Raw genomic sequence first — 27,838 nt, 5'->3', positions numbered from 1 at the left:
AATATTGATTATCGTGTCGGAAACATATAAAGATTAAAGTTTAAATTTGGTTGAAAATTTCCGGGTTGTCACATTGGCCTTCATAACCATGCGGTCGCATGGGGACCGAAAACTGGTCAGATTAAAAAACCCATCGAGCTTCTGCTGCTTCTCACAAACACACACACATACACGAACATATACCCAAAAAATCACCCTAAAATCATCAATTTTTCACCAAATTCAACCATATTTTTTGCTATAATCCGCTCTAATCATGAAATTGTTCAGAAGTTTTTCAAAGAAGGTAAAGATTTCACCCCTAAACTCTTTAAATTTTCAGTTTTAGTGTTCTTGAGCTAATTTATACCTAATTTGATTTTGTTAATTTCTAGTGTAATTAGAGTTAAATTGTTAGTATATTATGCATGTATAACCTAGATTGATACTATTTAATATAATTTGAAGCCAAAAACTTCAAAATTTTTAGAAATCTAGGGTTTGTGTTCTTGAGCAATTTGGGGCTTTTTGATATAAATAGGTTATGGCTGATTTTTGTCATGAATTATTGCTAAATTAAGTAGTGTAACATATTTAGGTAGCTAAATGATTCAAACTTTGATTCTAAACATGATTTTTGAGAATTAAAGTGGACTTTTCAAGTCTAAAATTCATGAACTTGATTAATTTGATGTAAATGTCATTTGAAACTTTTTTAATTGCTAGTAATGGTTATTTTAACATGTTATTTGAGTTGAATGCTTATGAACTTTATAAACATTTTCATATATGCTTATTTGAAAAAGTGTAGAATTGTTAAAATTGTAAAAATGTGTAGAAGTTTAATTTTGATTTAACATGTTATTGTAATTGTTTCAAGTTGTTATTTTGCTAACACTAATGCATATTTGGATGCATAAATTTTTTGTTTAATGTGTTTTGCAGAGATATACCGATACTGATGGTGCATCATCATCATCTAGGCAACCTGTTCCGGAACCACAACCAGAAATGCAATATGAGCCACAATATGAACCGGAGCAACAACAGGAACAACAACAACAACCTGATCAACACGTACCATACTATGATCCGCAACAAGAATATGTTAATGCCTACGTTCAATTTTCGATTCATCCAATAATAGAACACCCAACTATTCATGAAGAACAGTTGCATCCTAATTTGAGATTTGATCGAAGTTGGAGAGATTACCTGACATATCAAAGTAACAAATTTAAACTGGTAACGAAAAATGTAGAAGTGCCGAGGGTAATCGATTGGGAGCCTTTGGAAAGGGTCCAACTAGTTAACTCAGTTAGACAGCATCTGATCCAAAGGTATGGCAGCTCTTCTTTTCCCGGTTGGGAACGTTTATTCACCATTCGTAAACCTGTATATAAGGAAAGGTGTGTTGAGCTTATGAGTACTATATCACTTAATATGGATGTAGTTAGGTTAGATGATAGAAGTTTTCTTAGATTTTTACTTGGCCGTAGGATGTACAGGATGTCCATGCTGGACATGGCCAGGGCTTTACAGATTTACACTCCTGGTGAATTACTACTACCCGATTGTACAAATTTGATTTATCATGGGGAGCGAGTAGATAGGAATTTTGACGCGGACGCCGTCTGGAGGCGTATGTCAAATTATAATGTTTTTTCGCTAGGAGGAAGACACTCCTATTTAGATATTAACAAAGCAGAGCTACGTATTATACATAGATTTTTAGCTAATTCGATTACACAAAGAGGTAAAAACAAGGAGAAGATGACCTTACACGATTTATTTTACCTTAAGTGTATTCGAAATCCTAGAAGCTTTGTTAATATCCCCTACTGTGTTGGTTTTTATCTGTCCAAAATGGTGGCAGGAATACAGGACGGAGGAATAATAAGAGGAGGTATTTTTGTTACTCTCATTGGAGAGTATTTGGGTGTAGATAGGGATCAAGGGGGTCCACTGATGGTGTGTAGGGAACAGGTTGATACTTTAGGATTAAAGGTCTATTAGTGTGCAAAGGTATTAAAAAGCAGACGCAATCAAGCAGTACCATATGATGGCCGTCATCCACAGGTAGAGAGAGGTTCAGATGAAGAAATGGAGGAATCGGATGACATTAGGGATGTCATTAGGGAGGCTATGACTGACGTCTACCAGCGTATAGATGAGGTAGAAATAATAAACGAGGCTAGACATAGTCAGTTCGAGCAGTGGCACGCCGAGAATGTGTATGAGCATTCTAGGCAACGACAGCATGATAGATGGCACTATCATCAGCATCAGATCATGAGCCAGCTATCACCTCAGGTACCAAATAACTACGTACCGACCCGACCTACTTACTATCCTCCACACCAGCCCGATATGCGACCACCATTTACTCTCTACGACCCTAACCAGGCCTATCAGTACACCTATAACCAACCGTGGAACTCGCCCGACGACATGAACTGGAACCCCTATCCAGATTGATATAGTTCTCGTTGGTGATTTTTATCTTTTTATTAATTTTATTTACTTATGTTTAAAACATATAATATTGTGATACTTTAATGTAAGTTTTAATTTTTTTATTATGTTGTACTAATATTTCATATTTGATTTGAAAGTGGGATGTTAAGTCCCATTTCAAATTACCATGCATGTTATTATTTGTATTTATGTATATTGTCAATTGTACACAACAGGGTAAAACAGCGAATTTTCAAAGACTACCATTAAGTTCAGCAAAAGCAACTAATTTTGACGACAAAACGAAAAACAAATGTGATGTAACAACAGACGAAATGAATAAATGAAGTGCACCATTTATCATTCAACAAACAAACGCTAATATGTTTGGAAACTTTGATAAAATTTAATCATTTTTCTACGCTAATCACCCTCAATAATTTAAATTGTTATTGATTTCTTGCAAATGAGGGCATTGCAAGATCTTAAGTGTGGGAAGGGTTAAATTCTTTCGGATTTTTAAAATTTTTAACTTAAACACTTGGTTACCATTAAAAATACTAGTAACGCAGTAGTTGTATTAGAATCTAGTGCTCTCTGATAATAAAGAACAGCCCTGGTCTTATATACTGACTACCAATTCTAGTAAAAATTTTCAAAATTTTCAAATAAATGAACCCAAAATCATGTTTATACATATTTATGAACGATAAAACTAGGTGTTAACACCGAAATTATTGTTACCTCGAAAAGGACATAAATTGAGAAACAACCTAAAATGTTAGAATTCATTTAAAATGGAATAGAGGAAAATAAAAAGGCAAAGAAAGGAAAATAAAAGCCAAGTGTGGAAAAAATTTATCAAGTTATTTAGAACATATGTCACATATTTTTGTACAAAGATACTTTTGCTTTGGACTAAACTAATCAGTTTTACCCGATTTATTGTAATACCTCTGAAAGAATAGATGGATCTACACGATGAATTAATTCCATCATTAAAAGGAAGTAAAGTCTTCTGAGAGAAAAAGACACGCGCTTCTTGATTTAGGTCAGGAAGTTGTCGTCCAGACCAGTTGTAGAGTCTACGAAAAACCTTGAAAAGTTTTCTCGAAAATCAGCTGGAAATCCACGGACCTCAACATCAAACAGGGTCGCCAAGTGGTCAGACTTATCCTAACCATGAGAGGATCTGTCTCGTATAATGGGGGGCACCGTGCAAATTAGCTTATAAGACTAATGAATCAGATCCCCAGAAAGGATAATCTCCTTAAAAATCAAAAATCAGCTTTTAAGCCTGATATTACTCAATCCTTGAGATTGACTTTAAAGATTGAGAATTCAAACTCATGGAATTCGATGATATCTAAACTTGAGCTTGAACGAGAAAATATTTTGATCAAATTACAAACCGTTTTGTTTTCTGAAACCCTATTTTCAATGCGTTCATTACCATTGAACGTAAAATCCTAGGAATTCACCTGGAATTCATTAGGTCACCTAAACCAAATCGGGTGTCAACCGTAAGAACGGTGATTGCATAGCATGGTTAAAGACAGGACCTTGTGCCAGACTGAAATACTATAGGGTGATCTTTACTATTGCTCCTACAAAGGATAGTAATTGCATCTGACACGTTATAGACCATAATCAAAAGCATGTCACGGGACATTGCCTTAACAGTTGCTTGTTCAACGCTTTCCTTTACAACCGGACGGTAGTTTAGCGAAAGGTAATATACGGAGCAAGTATACTGGACGTGTTGCTTTCCCAATACAAGGTTAGCAAGTGGGTGACACAAAACCATAAGTTTTGAGCTAAAATTTTCAAAATCTGAAACCCACTAAACCCACAAAAACAATTTCGCAAACACCGGTGAAGGGTTATTCCGGAAAACTTATCTAGGGTAAAAGCTAGATTGAATTTTCAAAAGATCAAATATTTTCATAAAGATCCAATTTCCTAAAGGATCTAAATTTTCATAGTCGTGTGGGACTGTAAACCACATCGTTACTACCATTGTTCATATCGCCGTATAGAAATCACTGATGTACAAAGTGTGAAGAATAAAGAAGTGATTCTAGTATTTTTATTTCAAGACTATATTGCTTGAGGACAAGCAACGCTCAAGTGTGGGAATATTTGATAATGCTAAAAACGAACATATATTTCATAGCATTATCCCTCAAGAAAGACAAGCTTTTAGTTACAATTGTTCTATTTACAAGTGATATTCGTTTAAATATTAAAAGGTGAAGACAAAAGACAGATTCGATGAATTGAAGACGCAAACGACCAAAAAGCTCAAAAGTACAAAGTACAATCAAAGTGGTTCAAATTATTGATGAGAAACGTCTAAAATTTACAAGAGTACGAGCCGCAAAACGCAAAGTACAAGATATTAAATAGTATGCAAGGACGTTCGAAAATCCGGAACCGGGACCAGAGTCAACTCTTAACGCGCGACGCAACGGAGCAAAAATTACAAGTCAACTATGCACATGAATATAATATAATATATAATTAATTCTTAAAATTATATATATATATATATATATATATATATATATATATATATATATATTATTTATTAAACCGTCGACAAACTAGCAAACAAAAGCATGTGGCCTGATCCAGCTGGCCATGCGATCGCATGGCCTGGAAGAACAAAACTCATGCGATCGCATGGCCCTAAAAGTTGGGTCAAGTCCTATAAATTTCGTGTGTTTTGGCCGAATTTCTTACATAATTTTCAATCTCTCTCTCTCTCACAGATATATATATATATATATATATATATATATATATATATATATATTATAATTTTAATTTTAATTTTAATTTTAATTTTAATTTAAGATTAATAATAATAATAAGGGTATGTTAGCGAATGTTGTAAGTGTGTAAGTCAAAATTCTGTCCGTGTAACGCTACGCTATTATTAATCATTGTAAGTTATGTTCAACCTTTTTAAATTAATGTCTCGTAGCTAAGTTATTATTATGCTTATTTAAATTGAAGTAATCGTGATGTTGGGCTAAAATATTAAAGACGGGGTAATTGGGCTTTGTACCATAATTGGGGTTTGGACAAAAGACCGACACTTGTGGAAATTGGACTATGGGCTATTAATGGGCTTTATATTTGTTTAATTGAATGATAGTTCGTTAATTTAATATAAAGATTTACAATTGGACGTACCTATAAATAACCACATATACTCGATCGGACACGATGGGCGGGATATTTATAAGTACTAATAATCGTTCATTTAACCGGACACGGGAATGGATTAATAGTCAATGGACTTATTAAAACAGGGGTGAATTACATACAAAGAAAATTGGTGTAATTATAGTTTAAGTCCCCAATTAGTTGGAATATTTGACTTCGGATATAAGGATAATTTGATGAGGACACTCGCACTTTATATTTATGACTGATGGATTGTTATGGACAAAAACCAGATGGACATATCGAATAATCCAGGACAAAGGACAATTAACCCATGATAATAAACTAAAATCAACACGTCAAACATCATGATTACGGAAGTTTAAATAAGCATAATTCCTTTATTTCATATTTTATCGCATTTTTATTTACTGTCATTGTATTTATTGCACTTTTAACTATCGTACTTTTTAATTATCGCAATTTTATTTATCGTCATTTTATTTATCGCACTTTAATTTATCGTTATTTACTTTACGCTTTAAATTAAGTTATATTTATTTTTAATATTTTACATTAGGTTTTAACTGCAACTAAAGTTTTAAAATCGACAAACCAGTCATTAAACGGTAAAAAACCCCCCCTTTTATAATAATAATACTACTTATATATTTATATACAAATATAGTTTAAAATAAATTATAGCGTTAAACTTGGCTAGTTCCCTGTGGACGAATCGAACTTACTAAAACTACACTACTGTACGATTAGGTACACTGCCTATAAGTGTTGTAGCAAGGTTTAGGTATTTCTACTCTATAAGTAAATAAATAACTTGTGTAAAATTGTATCGTGTTTAATAGTATTTCGTAGTAAAAATATAGCTATTTCGTATATACCTCTACGCACATCAAATATTCATATATAACAAGTTAATTATTTTTAATATAGTACTAATCACATATATATTAACATAATTATATAAATATTAATCATTTTAAATTTATACGCAAACTAAATACACAAGATATATAATTCAAGATATAATATTAATTCGTTCGATTACAAGTATATGTGTTAATATAAATATTTGATATAGGTTCATAAATTGGAGGCCAACTCTGCACTTGTGCAGTGCCAACATATGCATATTTACTACAAACTATCGTATCGTACCGTGAGTTCATCTGCTCCCTTTTTATATATATTTTTGGGCTGAGAATACATGCGCAACTTTTATAACTGTTTTACACGTTAGACACAAGTACTCAAACTTTTATGCTATATACGTGCTTTGGCATGCTAAATCCCTGCCGTAATATCGTTAATTGTTGAGGTATAAGATGCAAGCTTAGTTATTGTGAGTAGCGCTACTGAGAGTGACGTCTCTGTCCATTTGACCGTTGGTCTTTGGATACATAATAATGATTCAACGACACTGACAGTACAAGGTGTCACGGGGTAACTTTTGTTTAGTCGCGATATTACAAACAGCAACTCTTTCGATTGATATATTTGGTATCAATCAACTTTAGACTGAAATCTTGTGGTCTAATGCTATACTGAACTATTGATTTATGATAAACCTATGAACTCACTCAACCTCGTGTTGACTTTTTTAAGCATGTTTATTCTCAAGTACTTAAATATTGCTTCCGCTATATATCTGCTGCTTTGATGATGATTGCTTGCTATGATTGGAGTCTTCATTACATATCATATCAATTAAAGACATTTAATGCTCTAAATACAATGTAATCTATTTATCTTCCGCTGCAAAACTCAATAAAACGTCTCATATAGAGTCGTTCTCGTTTATACAACTTTGATTTGATATAATTAGTCACAAATACCCCAGGCCCTATTTGGGGGTGTGACATGAAGCTCTTCTTAAGACAACTCAGTTTTCTTTGCGGCTCCAGTATTTTGTTGGTTTATTTTTTGTTGCGATGTTGATCGGCGTTCTCCCGATGACTTTGCTCAGTTATTTATTGTTTTTATTCGTGCATTTGTTATTTAGGTTATCCGTTTGTTGGCGTGTTTAGACATTTTCATGTCCTTAGCAAAGTGTGTTATCCACCCCGTTGGTGGGACCGTTTGGTTAGAATTTGTTGTTATGTCGTTTGTTTAGCCTAGGTTTGGATATCCCGATTTATCATTTGTACTGTTCGATCTTCGAATCCATTATATGTTATCGTTTTTTTGCTAAAAAAAAGAATGTTACAGTAGTAAATGATACTAAGTAATTTGGTAAGACCACTCTCTACAACTCATTACTCGCTCATTACTCGTTATTACCCGTAATTAATTATAGGCATGAGCTGGTTACGAGCGTTAGTTACTCGCTCTCACCATCAATTTAATGGAAGTGTTTAGGTTAGCTATAGTAATTGTGGGTCCCAATGTCTTTTTATTGTTGGACATTATGCTTTATTGTTTGTACGTTGTATATTAAGAGAAGTATTGTTTTAGCCATGATAGAGTGTTTAGTTATGAGTTATAAGATATTGGTGTTGATGTGACGCTGATGTGGAAGGTTAACATGATGAATAGTTTAGTTGCAATATGGAGTGACAAAACTATGAAAATAGTATGGAGTATTACCTGTTTAAAATACAGTATTATTTTGTCTCAACTACCTTTCAATAATGTATTTGATTTTATTTATAAACGTAGTCTCAATTAATAGTCACTCTTTGATTTTTTAAATGTTTTTTTACTAACTTTAACTTAAAATATATTTATTTGTGTCATATATTATTAAATAAATTTTATATAGATAACATATAAATAAATTCATATAAAACTATCACGGTTAAAGCCCAATACATTTATATAAATTTATCAACACAAAAAATATATATTTTAACTCAAAGTTGATAAAAAAAAATACTTAAAAGTCATACATGAAACATTAAATTGAGACAGACGAAGTATCGAATATGGAGCCATCAAACTCTTATACTCAAATATTCATTGAAATTTCAATATATTATTACTCAGTATAATATTTTAAATTCAACAAGATATTTCACAAACTATATATTAAAATCGATAGCCAGTTTAGAATAAACTCAAAGGGTTCCTACATTTCTTTTTAACAAAGTAATGTTCATTATTATTACTAATTACTTACTTTCAAAAAAAATTATAAATTTCACAAACATATACTAAAATCTTATAATTAAACTTAGTGTTATTTTACATGATTTTGAAGATATTTAATAAAGATAAATTAAAAGATACTGACCCTTGACCTATTAAGTTGATCCGCCATTGATTAAAAGAGAATGTTAAACGTAGACATCAATACTACGTTTAAGCATACCATATTTAAGTATTAAAATTTTGTTGAATTAATTACAATACATAAGTATTTTGTTTTTATTAAATACTTTTCTTATATAATTTTAGTATTAATGTTATTTATGATAACGATTAGTGATAAATATTAATTTAATTTATATATAAAATTATTAAATGTTTTTTTAGAGCTACGTTTATTATTTTATTTTCTTAATTAAAATAACTCACCTTTTAATGTAATTCAAGAAAGCACAAAAGAAATTCCCTTTTTTCAGTTTTAGTAACTGAAAATAAACTTTTAAGTTACTTTTGTTATAATTCAGTAGGCTTATAACTACCTTTAGTGGTCTGGTTCTTGACTGTAGACTACTAATAAGTATATAGAGAGAATATGAGAGAAGTATGTATTTTATATATTTTCATCTGTGCACCTTATGTGCTCTTACATAACACGTATATATACTTAAAAAATCTACTATAAAATATTTATAATAATAATAAAATTAGCATCCACAATTGACTTTTATAACACTCCCCCTTGGATGACAATTTTATTAGAGAATAATTAGTACTGCCGCGTTAAAAACTTTGCTAAAAAAAACCCATTGGGATAAAACTTTAGCTAAGGGAAAAAGAGTGCAGCATAGAGTTGATTCCCCCTCAAGTAGGCAACGCCTGGATTTTTACATCTTCTGAACATGCCTCATGCCAATATTATGAACGTGTGTTCTGAAAATAGCAGTTGGAAGTGCTTTGGTGAAAAGGTCAGCAGAGTTTTTGCTGGACTGAACATATCTCATTTCAATTTGGTTGTCCTTAATGAGATTTTGAGTGTATGAGAAGAATCTAGGAGGTATGTGTTTTGTTCGGTCACTTTTAATATACCCTTCTTTCATCTGTGCTATGCAAGCTACATTATCTTCATAGATAGTTGTTGGACTTTTATCGCGTTCTAGTCCACAAGAATCGGTAATAAGTTGTGTTATTGATCTCAACCAAAAACATTCTCGAGTAGCTTCATGTAATGCAATCACTTCGGCATGATTTGATGATGTTGCAACAAGTGTTTGTTTTTTAGAACGCCATGATATTGCGGTACCTCCATTTAGGAATACATATCCATTTTGAGATTTAGCTTTATGTGGATCAGATAAATAACCTGCATCTGCATAACCAACCAAATCTTGTTTCGATTCGTTAGAATAAAATAATCCTAAATCAGTAGTTCCTCGAAGGTATCGAAATATGTGTTTGATCCCATTCCAGTGTCTTTTGGTAGGAGCTGAGCTGAACCTTACCAACAAATTAACTGCAAAAGAAATGTCGGGTCTTGTACAATTTGTAAGATACATAAGAGCTTCAATTGCACTAAGATATGGTACTTCTGATCCCAGGATATCTTCATGATCTTCACAGGGACGAAATGGATCAGTGTCAACATTAAGTGATCTAACAACCATAGGAGTACTTAATGGTTTTGCCTTGTCCATATTGAAATGTTTTAAAATCTTTTCAGTATATGTTGTTTGATGTACAAGTAAACCATTAGGCATATGCTCAATTTGTAAACCAAGGCAATACTTGGTTTTTCTGAGATCTTTCATTTCAAATTCTTTCTTTAGAAGTTGAATGGCTTCATGGATCTCTTTATTTGTACCTATGATGTTAAGATCATCAACATAAACAGCTATGATCTCATATCCGGATGTTGTTTTCTTAATGAAAACACATGGGCAAATAAGATTATTGGTATACCCTTTACTTATCAAGTAATCACTTAATCGTTTATACCACATGCTACCCGATTGTTTCAACCCATATAAAGACCTTTGTAACTTGATTGAGTACATTTCTTTGGATTTTGCATTGGTTGCTTCTGATACCTTAAATCCTTCAGGTATCTTCATATATATATATATATCACTATCAAGTGATCCATATAGATAAGCAGTCACAACATCCATGAGATGCATTTTAAATTTTTAGAAACTGCCAGACTGATTAAGTATCTAAAAGTAATTGCATCCATAACAGGAGAATAAGTTTCCTCATAATCAACTCCTGGTCTTTGAGAAAAACCTTGAGCTACAAGTCTAGGTTTATACCTTGTAACTTCATTTTTCTCATTTCTTTTTCGCACAAAAACCCATCTATATCCCACAGGTTTCACATCTTTAGGTGTGAGAATGATAGATTCGAAAACTTTTCTTTTATTGAGCGATTCAAATTCAGCTCGTATTGCTCCTTTCCAATGATCTCAATCATGTCTATTTTGACATTCCATGACAGATTTTGGTTCTGGATCATCATCATCATTCATGATGTCATATGCAACATTATATGAAAATATCTCATCAAGATTTTTCATTTCATTTCGATTCCATAATATTTTTGAATGTGCATAATTGATTGAAAATTCCATATTTACATCATCAATCTCCTCTGCAGAAGGAGTATTGATTTGTGGTTCTTCTTGAACACTTTCTTTTACCTTATTATCAGCTGATTTTCTTTTTCGAGGATTTTTATCTTTGAAACCAATTGGTCTCCACGTTTCTGGTGTGGCAAAGACTCAAGAGTGACATTATTGCCAGCTTTTAGAATTTCAATTCGTGCTGGAGCATTTACTGCTGGTATATATGATTTAGTCACTCTTTTTATATCTATAAATGCATCAGGCAATTTATTCGCAAGTTCTTGCATATGCATTATTTTTTGAACTTCGGTCTCGCATTCTTTTGTGCGAGGATCAAGATACATTAATTGAGGTTCACACCATGAAACATCATTTTCTTTATTTTTTATTTCTCCCCCTAATCTAGGGAACAATGTTTCATTAAAGTGACAATCAGCAAAACGTGCTGTAAAAACATCACCCGTCATGGGTTCAATATATCTTATGATTGAAGATGTTTCATATCCAACATATATTCTCATCCTTCTTTGAGGACCCATTTTAGTGTGCTGTGGTGGTGCGATAGGAACATAAACCGCACAACTAAATGTTCTAAGGTGGGAAATATTTGGCTGATGGCCAAAAGCAAGTTGCAAGGGAGAATATGTATGACTTGCACTTGGTCTAATGTGAATTAATGATGCAGCATGTAAAATTGCATGACCCCATACAGATACTGGGAGTTTTGTTCTCATTATCAATGGTCTAGCTATTAACTGCAATCGTTTAATTAGTGATTCGGCTAAACCATTTTGTGTATGTACATGAGCACCAGGATGTTCAACAACAATCCCAATAGACATGCAAAAATCATTAAATGCTTGAGATGTAAACTCACCAGCATTATCCAATCTCACCATTTTAATAGTATAATCAGGGAAATGTGCTCTTAATTTAATAATTTGAGCAAAAAATTTTGCAAATGCCATGTTTCGACTTGATAATAGATAAACATGAGACCATCTACTAGATGCGTCTATTAGGACCATGAAATATCTAAATGGTCCACATGGTGGATGAATTGGTCCACATATATCACCTTGAATTCTTTCAAAAAATATTGGTGATTCTTTTTCAACCTTAAGAGGTGATGGTCTTATTATCAATTTTCCAAGTGAGCATGATGTACATGGGATAATTGCATCATTAGGGATCTTTTGATCCGTCAATGGATGTCCATGTGTATTTTGAATTATTCTTTTCATCATTGTTGATCCTGGGTGGCCTAATCTTTCATGCCACAGATTTATCATTACAGGATCACATGCCTTTTCATTAACTACCATGTGTGTTTCTGGTACATTTATATATGTATAATGTAAACCAGAACTAAGTCTTGGTAGTTTTTCAATCACATGCTTCTTGTCAGTGATACTTAAATATTTATCATTTTCTGTAGTCACTGACTGATAATCATATTCATTTTGGTATATGTCAGAGAAGCTTAACAAATTTCTCTTTGACATGGGAGAAAATAAGACATTTTTTATCAGAAAATTTGTACCATTTGGTAACATGAATTTTGCTTTTCCCATTCCTTTTATTAAATCCACAGGACCTGATATAGTATGTACCGTTCCTTCTGTTGCTTTAAAATCAGTGAAATATTTTTTAGATTTGAGTATAGTGTGTGTGGTACCACTGTCTGCAATACAAAGATCACCACCATTTGACTGATTTTGCACTCCAGTAGTGTACATCATGAACTTCAAAATATGAGAAACAAATAATGAGTACATAATTCATCAATATATTACATTCAAAAATATGTTATAACAAAAATACATAATAAGGAAACATATAGTAAAGTAGATATGGTATAGATCGTAAATCTACATCCATTTATTTGATATGGACATATAATAGGAAATTTATTCATTAAAGTAGTCACTTGTTGGCTCAGTGATTTTTGTATCAAGGTCATCCACAAGGTTTGTCTCTTTTCCTTTTCCTTTTAGGGATTCCTGATATTGATTAACAGAATATTGATTTGTTCGACAGTTTTTAGACCAATGTCCAATTTTACCACATCGATAATAAGAATCTTCAATATTCTTTGAAGAACTTCCTTCAACATTATAATTTGTGGGATTGTATGGTGCTTGAAATTTATAACTTTGTGGATTATTATTTCTTTGTCCACGACCACGACCATCGTAACCATTATGACCACGACCACCACCACGACCATTCCCATAAGGGTGATTTCGAACATAGTTATGATTTTTATTATTGTTATGGTAATTTCCATGATGATGGTTTTGGCCAATATGACCACGACCTCGCCCACGTCCTCGTCCAGGTGCATTTCTTTTTTTATTATTATTGTTAATAGCATTAGCTTCAGGGAATGCTAGCGCACCCGTAGGACGAGATTCTTGATTCTTCATCAGTAATTCTTTATTCACTTCTGCAACTAAGAGATAAGTTTGAAGTTTGGAAAAAGTTTTGTAATTCTGCAATCTTAAATTTTCTTGTATAGTAATGTTTGCAGAATGCATTGTGGAGAAAGTTTTTTCCATCATATCAGCATCACTTATTTCTTGACCACATAATTGAAGCTTTGAACGGATCTTGAACATGGCCGAGCTGTACTCACTTACCTTTTTAAAGTCTTGGAACCTTAGATTTCTCCATTCTTCCCTCGCAGCTGGGAGTAATATTTCCTTTTGATTATCGAATCTACTCTTAATACTTTCCCATAAAACATGTGGATCTTTGATAGTGAGATACATATGTTTTAAGGTGATATCAATATGTTTGCAAATAAAAGCAATTGATTTTAATTTATCTTGATCAGAACAAGTATTGTTTTCTTTTAAAGTTTCTAGAATACCCAATGATCTAAGATTTATTTATACATCCATGACCCATATTGTGTAGTTTGTTCCCGATATGTCTAGGGCATCAAACTCAAGCTTTGATAAGTTTGACATTTTCTTGATTAGTGACGTGTGTTTGCTTAGATAAACCTTGATTATACGGAGCACTTCGTGCTGATAACGTGTTATAATTCAGTAGGCTTATAACTACCTTTAGTGGTCTGGTTCTTAACTGTATACTACTAATAAGTATATAGAGAGAATATGAGAGAAGTATGTGTTTTATATATTTTCATCTGTGCACCTTATGTGCTCTTACATAACACATATATATACTCAATAAATCTACTATACAATATTTATAATAATAATAAAATTAACATCCACAATTGACTTTTATAACAACTTTAGCTTAAAAAGGTAAACTACTAAAATTATTTGCAATAGTTCAATATTCTAAAAAAGTCCTTTCATTTTTAATTTTTTTCATTGACCTAACAAAAATGAATAAATGCTGTCAGTATGGGGTAGGTGAATGTGTTCTCACGCGCTGTTGACGGGTAACGGGAATGCAAGCAGATCTTGGTTTACTCCGTGACAAGAAATAAAATAACCAGAGGGTCTATATTCAGGTTCCACGTATGCTTGGTGAGCTATTCATTATTTTATTGAAGTTACTTAACACACCTTTGGTTTTGTTCTACCACAAAAACCCCTTAGAATTATACTATTTACAGTATAATTACATTTACTTTCTACTTTTATTTGTATTCGTGTTGTATTATTGTATGACGAAGAAACTTGGCATCAAATCATATGTTTAACGTATGAATAATTTGAAAGGTATTATTTTTGGCAATATTATCACACTTTTGTAGGTGTCCAAAGTCCTTATCATAATTTTTTTTTTATGTTTATACGCGTATAAAAGCAGTACTACCGCAGTCAGAGGCGGAGCCAGGATTTAGTGATGAGGGGGCTTACACAATAATCGAATAAAAAAAAAAAAAAAAACAGTAACGTATCATAACCAAATATGTTTTGAAAACATTGTAAACAAACATAACCATTTCTAAATAAAAGTAACATATGATTCAAAGCTATACATAAATTTATCAAAAATAATCTGAAAAATAATAAAAATGCACTCGCTGACCATTTTTTTTGAGGTAACCTGTCAATAGTATTTAAGTTGTTACCTTAGATAAATGCCAATAAAAGATATAGAAAAATGTGAGATTTAAAAAATTGTACCTAATGTGGTAGAAGTTGGACGCGTCTACGCTTCTTGACAGCAAAAGCATCTGTTATCTCATCCGAAGTAAATGAATCGGCAATTTCCTTTTCAATGTAAAGAATCAAACAACTTTTAAGATAGTCATCACCCATGCTACAACAAAGTCTCGTTTTCATAATCTTCATTGCTGAAAAAGCTCTTTCACTTGTTGCTGTTGAAACTGGAAGAGTTAATACAAGACGAATCAATCTATCAAGCATTGGATACACTTTAACCCTCCCAGTTTCTTGTAGGCCTCTACATAATTCTGCAATCGTTTGAACATTTTTTAACTCTGGATCATTAGGCAAATCTAGCTCATAATGTTGCAACTCAGATTTCAGCTGTATATTTTCTTGCTCTGTAAAGTCTAAAGGATAGAATTTTTTTGCTAGACTACAAATATCAGCTTTATTGAATGGCTTTTTTGGGTTTAGAGCAACACTGAGTCGAAGAAGTTCCGTCACAGACTCATTAAATCTAGAGTTCAACTCTTGCAACTGACTATCAATAGCAGCAAAGAATACATCAACTCGATAATGATGTTCAACAGTCACATTGTCCTTTTCCGAACGAGACCGGATAATGTCTTTGTAAGATTGACTCATTTCGGGAACTTGGATGTTATTATTCTCACAAAATGAAACAACTTTAACGAAAAGTGATTGCCATCCTACATCTCTTAGATTTTGAATCAAACTCTTAGTAGTGGAAACCAAAGACAAAGCATTGACGATATCTTGAGATTTGCATTGCAAAGCTTGACAAAGCTTATCGGTTTTCTTCATTATTTTCTTCATCAAACGCATCACAAAAACAAAATCAAATGATAATAAGTGTGTGAGAGCAAAAGAAGCATCACCTTTTTGAGAAGAAGTAGATTCGTTAATAGCAATGTCACGTACTACAATGGCGGGACCATATAATCTCAACAAGCTACGTATTGATCGATAGTGTGAACTCCATCTTGTATCTCAGGGTATTTGCAAACTTTGGATTTGATTTACGCCTTTACCAGTCTCAAGTTCTCCAGTTTCGGTCAACAGTGAAATTTCAGAAATTTGAGCATTTTGTAATTGATCGTGACGCTTGGAAGAAGAATCAATGACATTAATTATAAAGTTCAAATTTTTAAAAAATTTATGCACCTCGACTACCTCTTTAGATGCTGCCACCAAAGCTAGTTGCAACTGATGAGCAAAACAATGTATATAATACGCGTAAGGGCATTCTTTTAATATTAAAGCTTGTAATCCTTTCCATTCCCCGCGCATATTACTAGCCCCATCATAACCTTGACCTCGAATATCTTGAAAATCAAGTTTATGAAAAGAAAGAGATGACAAGATTTCATTTTGTAATGTCAATGCAGTGGTATCTTTGACATGAACCAAGTCTAAAAATCTTTCTTTTACATGCCCATCTCGGTCAACAAATCTCACAACAATTGCCATTTGTTCTTTCTTAGATTCATCTCTTGACTCATCAACGATCAAACAAAATTTTGCATTCCCGATTTCATCACGAATTGACTGTTGAACATTTCTAGCAAAAATATGCAGAATTTCTTTTTGCACATCAGGTGAAGTATATTGGGCATTTTGTGGAGCATTATCTGAAACAACATTCTCAACTTCCTTATTGTAAGAAGAAATAAACTTTAGCAATTCTAAAAAGTTTTCCCTATTTATTGAACCAGGCCTCTCATCATGACCCCTAAGAGCACAAGCTTGCATCGTTAGCCATTTTATTATCTCAACAGAAGTTTTGACTCGCAATCTATTGTCCATAATCTCTTGCGCTGTTTGTTTTTCTATCACATTTTCTATATGACAAACCTGGTTTCTAAAATCCTCATAACATTTCACAGAAAAATTATGAGCAGAAGCCGGAGATGTACCTTCATGTTTAAAGAATGCACAATCTTTACCACAATTAATCTTTTTCCATTTATTGAACCCCTTTGTAGTAAATCTATCTGAACCAGCTCTTCCAATAGGTTTCTTATTAAATAGATAACAAGGAAAACAATATGCAGCATCTTTTTCTAGAGAATATTCTAACCACCAAAATCTACCAAACCAAGCTGCTTGAAAGCTTCAATTACCCTTTGAACCATTAGCACTTAGAGGATAATTCGGCCTGTGAATTTGATAAGGTCCTAGTCTAATATATTCTCGTATAATCTCATCACGTTGGTTACTTGGATATTCTACTATTGAAGGTCGTAGACCAGGATCCCTAACTAATGAATCTAACCTAAACTCACTAGAGTTTGGTTTGTCATTCTTTTGTCCGCAGCAATACTACATATTACTAGTCAAATGTTTTCACGTAGTATAGAATTATAACCTTGTTTACTTGTTAGTTTAGGAGTGTAATTAGTACGATTTTTAAGCACAATAAATGAAAATTTGTTGAGTGCGATCACTCTTTAGAAAAGTTAATATGATAAATTAGATTATTAATATAATTAAAGTTAATATGATAAATTAGATTATTAATATAATTATCTAACTCCTATAGTGGCCCACTTTATTATTATACTAGTTAAAGACCCGCGATTCAGCGGGATTTTTGAAGGGTAAATTCATTTATTAATATCATATTATATTGTATTGATTTTTTGCTTTGAATTTAGTAATTTAAACAATCTAAACATAGAAGATGATCAATATGAAGTTAATGAAGACTTTTACAAACATTAATAAGATCTAAACAATTATACAGCAGAATAAGGTTATACAAACATAAGATCATACATTTTAGTTGTTTAGTTGCAACTCGTGTTTAATGATAAGATATGTAGCATATCAAAATTACCATAATTTATCGATTGACATATCATAAATTTCAATTACATGCCAAACTATTCATTGGTTACTAAGCTACCGTAAGTTACATCTTACATGTTTAATAATTACATGTCTAACCATCAAAATAGAAAGAAACTAAATCCATACATACATCATTCAACATATTCATTAACACTAAACTAACGGAAAACCTGCATAATCAAAAGACTTTGATACCGAAACAAACTGTTACACCGGGTGAGTTCCATCTAGGACCATGATGAACCTACGTTCGTCACGCAGGAACGCAATCAAACACTTGTCCTCCGGAACATACCCATTCACGGTTAAGAACTTTAGCCACCCTTTAGAAACATACTTTTTCTTTAATCTCTTTTCTTGCTGCAAACCCCATATATGAGTTTTGTTGTTCAGATCGAGACACTCATAGTCACAATTACTTTGTAGTTCAGGTAGTTTTTGAAGCTCTTCCGGCAGCTACTAAACCACATTCTTATTTTAATCGTTAAATAGTTCATAAACATTTGTCAATAACATGTTGAAAAAAAAAGCAGATTCTCAAATGTACTTATGGATGTGACCGATCAATGGTTAAATCATATTTGGTAAAGTATATTTTGTATGAAAATAAAATTAACTCACCCAAAGATTTGCTTTTGGATCCTGAAGAAAACGTACATAATATGACCGTTGGTCCATGAGTGGAGTCTTTCAGCTTCAGCGAGTTGTTCTTTAATATTCATACTTGTATGATCGGATGCATCGGGATTTGTGGTGGCGTTGAGAAATTCGATTTTCCTAATTTCTACAACATCCGAACTATCATCAGATACAGTGTCTTCCAAATGTCTCTTGTGTGAAACCCATTGACCATGAGAAGTCAATCCCGTTTCCTATTTGTTTGGCTAAGAAGTCTGAGCAGTAATTTATGTACTTAAGGAAACAATCGTTACACGCGCAATATATGAAGTAAACATTGAACTGAAATTAAATGTATTCAAACAATAATGTATGATACTAAAGTGGACATGTATTGGTCAACTTTAAAGCTAAAAAAAACAATTAAAGGTGTTGGCATATAAAGCCTAAGCATTAGAAAAAATCTAAATTGATGAAGACTTCTATAACCACTAATTAAAACTTGAAACAAAGGTAACAATTATAAAAAAAACCACATATTTAATACAAATGAAAATGACAATGACTTCAGGTATAAGTTATTATATAATCAAATATTAATCCAAAAACATTACTGTTTTAATCAATAATTATGTTTATCGTGTGAATCTTCAAGCCATTACATGTGTTGAGATTCAATCAATTTATGCGCAAAAAAAGAACATAAGTTGTATTTAGGGGGCAGATTCATTGGTTCATTTAAAAGTCTTGACTAACATATATTGTTATTATAAATCCTAAGCAAAATCAGTTAATAATCTGGCTCTAAAGGGCACTATACAATTTGTTTTCATATTAAAAGCTAAGCAATATCATTGGTGTTGGCATTACACGTCCATGTGTGCATTTTTGAGATTAAATCCATTAATGTCCAAGCAAAGACGACAAATTGATTTTAGAGTGCAGAACAATTGGTTCATTTAAAATTGTTAAATAAAATATATATGTTGTTATTATAAACTCCAAGTAAAATCAGTTTGGTTTTTAGCTTTAAAGTGCACAATACAGATTGTTGGCATATAAACCCTAAGCATCATCACTGGAAGAATTTTGCACATAATTAAAGAATATATAAACATGCAATATGGAAACTAAACAACTAATATGAACTTTAATCTACAACATAGTTCACATCATCACACCTACATGTGTGAAGCTGTGACTGAAAAGACTGATACTAATCACTCATTAAAAAATGAGATTAAATAGATTTATGTGCATATAAAGAACATAAATCCATATAAAGTGCAGATCCGTTGGTTGATTTTAAAGTTGTTTAAATAAAAACATGTGATGATAAGCCCTAATCCAAATTCGTCCAGTTTTGATATCGATAAAACCTATTATCAATGCAAAGTGTGTCGATAATTGTAAACTAACATAAGTGGTGATCCAGAAAAACCAGATTTCGTCATTGTGGAATGGCTGATAGTTGAGAGGATTTTGTAAATAAAACATGATAGAGGGGTGGGATTGGGTCGATTGTGTCATGTTTTCATCTAATATGGTTGATTGGAGAAGTTTTAATCTTAAATTAGTTTAATGGGTCAATTGGAACATACGGGTAAAAAACAGGAATCAAATGGGTTAAAAGATAACCCAAATTGTACTTTAACTTTCCGCTTCATCAACATATCTCGCTCCCTAAAGACTGAACCCCAAACCTAAACCCTAAATCTGAACCTTAAACATACTAAACCCTAAACTCTAAACGCTAAACAATAAACCCTAAACTCTAAAACCTAAACCCTATAACCTAAACCATAAATATTAAAATCTAAACCCTAAACCATAAACCCTAACATGTAAACTCTAAACACTAAACTCTAAACTCTAAAGCTTATATCTAAACCCTCAACCCTAAAACCTAAACCAACCCTAATCTCAAAACCACCAACGCTTTACCCTACACACTAAACCCTAAACCTTAAACCCTAAACTCTAAACCCCAAAACCATATACCCTAAAGCTTAAATTCTAAAATGTAAACCCTAAACCATATACCAGAAACCATATACACTAAACCATAAACCCTAAGCCGAAATCATAAATCCTATACACTAAACCCTAAACCCTATATGTATATTCTAAACCATAAATTGTAAAAACAAAACCCTAGACCCTATATCCTAAACCTTAAAGTATAAATTCTAAAATCTAAGCCTTAAACCTAAACCATAAATCAACCCTAAACCATAAACTACCTACCCTTAAACTTACACACTAAACCTTAAACCTCAATCCCTTTTAGAAACATGTGGCTTAAACTAATGAAAGAAAAATGGAACCAGATACATTCTTTCCTAAACTCCAAACCCTAAACCCTATACACTAAACCATAAACCCTAAATCGTATACACTAAACCCTAAACCCTAAACCCTAAACCCCATATCTATACTTTAAACCATAAATTGTATAAACAAAACCCTAAGCCCTAAACCCTATATCCTAAATCTTAAACCATAAATTCTAAAATCTAAACCTTAAAGTCTAAACCATAAACCCTAAACACTAAACTCTAAACCCTAAACCACCAACCCTTAACCTTACACACTAAACCATAAACCTTAAACCCTATAGCCTAAATCCTAAACCATAAATTATATAATCTAAACTCTAAACTCTAAAACCTAAACCATATAAACTAAACCCTAAACCCTATATCTAAACACTAACCCAAAACCATAAACCATACAACCCAAAAACCTAAACCCTAAACTCTATACCATAAATTCTAAAAACTAAACCTTAAACTCTAAAGTCTAAACCCTAAACCCTTAACCCTTAACCCTAAAGACTAAACCGTAAACCCTAAACACTAAACCCTAAAGTATAAATTCTAAAATCTTAACCCTAAATCCTAAACTGTAAACCATAAACCGTAAACCCTAAATAGCAATTTCTTACCCTTAAGTCATTAACTCTCAATGTGAATCCTTAGTTTCTTGGATGGGTTTAAGCTGTTCTCCTAAGATGTTGAAAGTTGTTAGAATACCTTTAAGTAGTGTATGGAATTTTACTAACCTGGACGGTGACCTGCAACATAAATATACATACATACATTTCAATTTTATAACATAAATATACATACATACGTTTGACTTGCATGAGGTTTAATATAGTATAAACTACTTCCATATAAGAAAGTCCGGTATGATATAATAAGAAAGGATCAACACATTAACTCATTCATTGAGTCCAACCTACAATAAACAGTCTTATCAAGACAAAGGAGAGTACAAAATTAGAAGGTTGAAATCTTGCTAGCTAGGATTGAAGAGATAAAAAGGGAGAAAAGTGATTATTATGTAGCGTTATGTACATTTCATCAAATTATATTTTAAGAACTTGTCCTGCACCAGGTATGAAGGTGAATGGGTACTGCCCTCGTGATTTGAGGCAAACATTACCAAAAAATATACAAATAAATGAACACAAATCATAAGTAGATCAAATCAAGAAGGTTAGATAAGAAATAATACTTTGTAATCAAGTCAAGAATTACTAACCTCCAAGACTTTTAGAAAGATTACCTATCATAACGGTTGCAGATTATATCGGAACTTTGGAAGAGGTCTTTTCTTTTGCCTTTTGGATCTTCAAGACCTTATTCACATTTTTATGTTCTTTAACCAAAAGGCCCTTGTGAGCCTAACAATCGTTCAAAACAATAACTTAGTAACTATACCACAACAAATAGAAGAAACACATAGAAGAAACCTAACAAATGTTAAATCAAACACCAACAAGAAAAAATAACATAATAATCCAACAACAAATAGAAGAAACACAAATAAACTATATATGTGTTTCGGACCAATCCAACTTGTACCCAAGTCTAATCGCTTCGAAACAAACAAGTCTTGAAGATTACCTAACATGTTAGACCCACCCACAATGCCACCTTTCTCACAAGTGATATGCCACTAACTAAAAATACTATTAAGAGAGTTCAGAACAAGGTATCAAACATGTAAATGAACAGTACAAGTAGGGCACACAACTTCTTCCATTCGCCTGGTAGAGCTTTCCAACTTGGAACCTGTTTACTCAGATGTTACAATTCTAACATAGGTTAGCTAAACCCATTTTAATGCATTGTAAATTTAAATCTTGAATAGAACACACGATCAGTGCTATCTGGAAAAAATAAGGCATTTAAAAAAACACTTCAATTGGGAAAAATAAGGCATTTAAACAAAGCACCCTCAGTTATATTGTTTACTACAAGTAGCTAAAATGACCCAAAAGACGCACACACACAACATACGTAAGGCAGATAATTAAAATTTTTCACTTAATAAATAACTTACTTTTTTGTTCTGAAATACCTGACCCCCATTTACGCATTAAACCTTTAGAAGATCGTGACATCTGCATTTGATTTTCTTCGTGTTTCTGATTGACCAGGGGTAAGCTTGAAAACCGTTTCACCGAATTCTCTCTATCTTGAGAAATAACCATCTGTAAAGAGTTTCGTTGGAGAAAGTAGAATATATTAACTTCTCTTATGTTAAGTATAATGTTGAAATAAATTGTGTTTTTTAGAGAACAGGAAATGAGGACAAGCACAAATGTTACAACCATATAGATCAATCTATATTCATGTATGGTTTAGAAAAAACATCTTACTGTACAATTCAATTCTAGCTCGACTCATCTCGGTTACTGTGTTTATAATGTATGAATTGTAATATTTATCTTAAAAGTGAACAATCAAGTGGAAAAATCAATATACATATTTGTCAACGGTCACAATGTCACTCATGTGTTGCATTTTTTATTTAATAGAATACTTCATCTCCTATTTTACCATTGAGTACAAATATCACATATAAAATAAGAATCTAATAAACAATGAAGGCCATATTAAGTAGTATATCATGATTTTATGCTCCTTAAAACCTGACGCAGAGAAATATGCACAAAATTGAGGTTATATGACTTCATATGTACTCTTTTCAAATTAGATTCATAAAGAAACCATTGATCACAAGCTCAATGATAGGTTTTTTCTGACAGTGTGCACAAGAAAGAACTTAAAGAAACAAATGCAGTGTCAAGAAAACATTTCAGACAATAAAACACATGAAAATACATCAAGCAATATATATAATATTAATATCCAGATCTAATTTCAGATGCACCTGGTCATTTGTCAATGTCTTATCGTTCGTTGTAGCATTCGAATAACACTCTAAATTAGTACTCCTTACACACTCGCCTGACCAATCATCCCAAGTTAACTGCTGCACAACTCCATTCCATTGAAACAAAACCTCATCATAAACTTTGAAAGATTCTCACCTAAAACAGGTGGTGGATCGTGGATCTGGTTCTCTTGTACTGTGCAAAATCATGGTACCCGAAAGAACAGTCGCGTAGCACGAAAATGATTTTGCTAGCACTTTGACACAACCTATTCTACAAAATGCCGAAAACGTAAGAAGTGTGAGAACCTTCATTTCATGCAAGATGCAATTGAATATATACCTCAAACATGATGGCACTACAGAGAATTGCGAAAGATATGAAAATCGCATAGTAGATTGGTGATACAACTGCGGTGTTGAATGTATCCAAAGCCTGATCAAAATATATAATGACGGGATTTTATTAGACAATCAGCAACAAATTTAACAAATAAATGCTCAAAATGGAAATGAAGGAAGTAATGAACGAACCTTGTTTAAGTAATTAAATTGAGTGATTATACCCGTAACCACTACCATTACAAATTTCCATGTTTGGTAACGTGCCGCATCCTCTAACGCAAGGTTAATGGCAATACCTATTGCTCTACACTCATAACCTGCAAAACATAACAAAAGGCGGATGAAGAAACTTGAAGAAACTAAGGAACATTTCAGTATAACACTCGTTGATTTGATGTAGCTTCATCTGCGCAAAACATTAAAAAAAAATGATTCATCTGCTCAAAACATAAAAAATGAATAATTTATAATATTATATGCTAACAACTCATAAAACAAAAAAATATACATTGCATTCTATTGCTTAACATATACTTAAATGTCACTAATTATAGCGGCAAAGGGTATTCGTATCTACTACTGCAGTCATTGACTCACATGTCCATTAGTAACAACCTATAGAACTAATGTGTATTCAGGTTAAAATAATGACGTATTAACAAAATCCATTACTAAAAACATATATGTCATTGTCTGATATATCATTCTTGTTCATGTCCTTACTGAGTTGATACTACCTTCTTGTTCATTTCATTACAAAATAAACAGATGATAATCATGCACCACACTTGTTTGGATCTAGCAACCTACTCGCCCGACCAGTCTTTAGTAGGGGTAATTTGGGTGATAGTTATAGCATTAACAAAAAACAATTCTATAATTTTGAACTACGACTTTAAAAATTGAAAATGATAGAAAAAGAAAACTTACAAATGGAACTAACCACCCATCTACAGATGCTTCAAACTGAACGAACGCCAAAAAATAACATGAAAAAGCCTCATTCTAAAAACTTCACTTGATATTTGGATTAACGCCTCATATACTATTTCCTCATCTTGATAAAGTCTGATATTTCTCTCTTGCAATAAAAAGTACTCTATATGAACTACAGACCCCAGCCCAATAATATATGTAGATAATATATATATTGCATTTAGTTATGAAATAAATGAGTTGTATATCAATCAATAGAACATTGCAACTATAGATAAAAACAAAAATAACACCTAACTTGACATAAATGATGCTGTAAACAATTAAACTCTTATCACTATATATGCATTTCTTTATACTCATGATCCTTGTTAATTGTAATTTTATAAGGTTTCGTATCACTTTTAATTTTATCATACAAATTTTATAAACCTAAAATCGTAACTTGATGAATAATAGTTTCAATTACAATGAAATCTCACACATTTACTTCAGAAACATATAAATAATAAAAGACTAAGAATACTATGGCAACTTTGAGTCAGTTTGGGTTAATGGGTGAATCTGCTAACCTGAAACAAATTAAAACTTCATTTTCTATATAAACACCAACCCACAAACCCAAATATCACACTAATACTTGTTTGACTCGTTTGCCTAAACTGTACATAGCGAGGTAGGTTAGATAATTGGGTCATCATATTTGTTATACTTCATTGAATAAAAAGTGTTGTCGTGTCAACCTAAACCCCTTCTGACCCATCATGTTTTAATATTTGAGTCAGTTTGGGCTAATGGGTCAAGCTGCTAACCCGAAACAAATTAAAACTTTATTTTCTAAATAAACACCAACGCACCAACCCAAATGTCACACTAATACTCATTTGACCCGTTTGGCTAAACTGTACATAGCAAGGTAGGTTCTATGTCCAAGGCTTTCAACATTTTCAAGAAAATTTTATCTTTATGAATTATGATCATATACCAATACGATCAAACTCTGAATTTATATTTATATATATATATATATATATATATATATATATATATACTTGATAAGAAAATGTAGTCAACACATACCATAGACGGAGATGTTCGTGACAGCTGGGACTCTTCCAGATAGGGAGTTACCATTCAGATTCCTGATTCCTGTAACATAGATGGCGATATGGGTTGATCACAAACACTTCTTTGTCCAGTTTTTTCTTTAATATTTTCACATGCCATGTGTGAGATATGACTACAAAAAATATTATTTCAATAATACTTTTGATTATCAATCACCAAAGAAACAACATAATATTTAAATATATTATTTCAATAATACTTTTGATTATCAATCACCAAAGAAACAATATAATATTTAAATATATTATTTCAATAATACTTTTGATTATCAATCACTAAAGAAACAACATAATATTCCAGCATAAACAGAAAAAATATAGAACCTTAGAAACAGGAAAAAAACAACAATTCAATAATAAAATAAATGGTTGATGCGTAAGCAAGCAATAATCTTTCATCAGTTTGACTAACGACTTAGAAATCAAAAACAATTACGCTAAGCAAAAAGATTGATAAACCCTAATCGAGATAACAATAATCAGAAATTAAAATAACAATAATCCACATACCCGATCGAGATTGATAAACCATTCACTTTTGAGCGATTTTAAACCGTAATCCGTCATTGTTCCAATCATTCTTGTCATCGATTCATATGTAGAATTCGTCATCGATCGTTTTTTAAGGAGGTGAGAATAGATCCTGAAAATCAGAACAATAAGATAAGATATACTAACCCGTAAACGATATAAGATCCTGATTTTTGGGATTGATTTATGAAGCTTGTGTCTGGAGAATCAGTCGACTAAAGCTAGGGTTTGCATATGAAGTTAGAAAGGGTTTAGATTATCCGGTGTTTTTTTAATTATTAGAAGGGTATTTTAGTAATAGAGTGTATGTAAAATTGATTTATTAGCTAATATTTTTAGTGGATGATTAAGGACCGTTGGATCAAGGGGTATTAAGGATCGTTGGATCAAGGGGTATTATAATGTAGTTTTCTAATCTAATGGTAATTAAGGGGGTTTTGAAAACATTTATTAGCTAATCGAGACTCTCTTTTAATGTATATAGGGATAGTGATAGTGATTATATTATATTATATTATATTATATTATATTATATTATATTATATTATATTATATTTATATTTATATTTATATTTATATTTATATTTATATTTACTAATCGTGAAAGGTTTGAATGTCGTTTGAAGGCTTCACAAGCAGGTTTGTTTAGATTAAATTGCACTTCAAACTTTTGGAATTATATATTTGAAATATTATGTTTATACGAGTGAATATTTAGCTTTATTTAAATCTTATAAAAAATGACGCTATTCTTGACGTCCAAGGAAACAAATGAAGTGATTTCA

General features: G+C 32.0%; 2 protein-coding genes across 4 annotated transcripts; both read right to left on the bottom strand.

The window, feature by feature from the left end:
- Positions 1–15,447: 15,447 nt before the first annotated feature.
- LOC139842752 (uncharacterized) lies at positions 15,448–23,428 on the bottom strand. Its single transcript, XM_071832860.1, has 7 exons — positions 23,296–23,428; positions 22,936–23,006; positions 22,553–22,615; positions 21,989–22,000; positions 18,964–19,178; positions 16,485–17,566; positions 15,448–16,373 (listed from the first exon to the last, which is right to left on the bottom strand). The coding sequence occupies exons 1-7, from the start codon at positions 23,426–23,428 to the stop codon at positions 15,448–15,450; spliced, it is 2,502 nt and encodes an 833-aa protein (XP_071688961.1).
- Positions 22,122–27,233, bottom strand: LOC139845358 (probable magnesium transporter NIPA6). Of its 3 annotated transcripts, none has more exons than XM_071835620.1 (7): positions 27,033–27,233; positions 26,476–26,544; positions 24,649–24,776; positions 24,458–24,550; positions 24,112–24,388; positions 23,278–23,428; positions 22,122–22,615 (listed from the first exon to the last, which is right to left on the bottom strand). In XM_071835620.1, the coding sequence occupies exons 1-5, from the start codon at positions 27,052–27,054 to the stop codon at positions 24,272–24,274; spliced, it is 429 nt and encodes a 142-aa protein (XP_071691721.1). In that variant the 5' UTR covers positions 27,055–27,233; the 3' UTR covers positions 22,122–22,615; positions 23,278–23,428; positions 24,112–24,271. The 3 variants fall into 3 exon arrangements, with proteins under 3 accessions (XP_071691721.1, XP_071691720.1, XP_071691722.1); XM_071835619.1 differs by having other exon boundaries at positions 22,122–23,428; positions 24,112–24,188; positions 24,272–24,388; XM_071835621.1 differs by having other exon boundaries at positions 22,122–23,428; positions 24,112–24,383.
- Positions 27,234–27,838: the final 605 nt, after the last annotated feature.

The sequence above is a fragment of the Rutidosis leptorrhynchoides genome, chromosome 4 (assembly GCF_046630445.1).
Source record: "Rutidosis leptorrhynchoides isolate AG116_Rl617_1_P2 chromosome 4, CSIRO_AGI_Rlap_v1, whole genome shotgun sequence".
NCBI lineage: Eukaryota > Viridiplantae > Streptophyta > Magnoliopsida > Asterales > Asteraceae > Rutidosis > Rutidosis leptorrhynchoides.
Note: the sequence above shows the minus strand (reverse complement) of the source record. Positions and strands in the feature narration are given on the sequence as shown.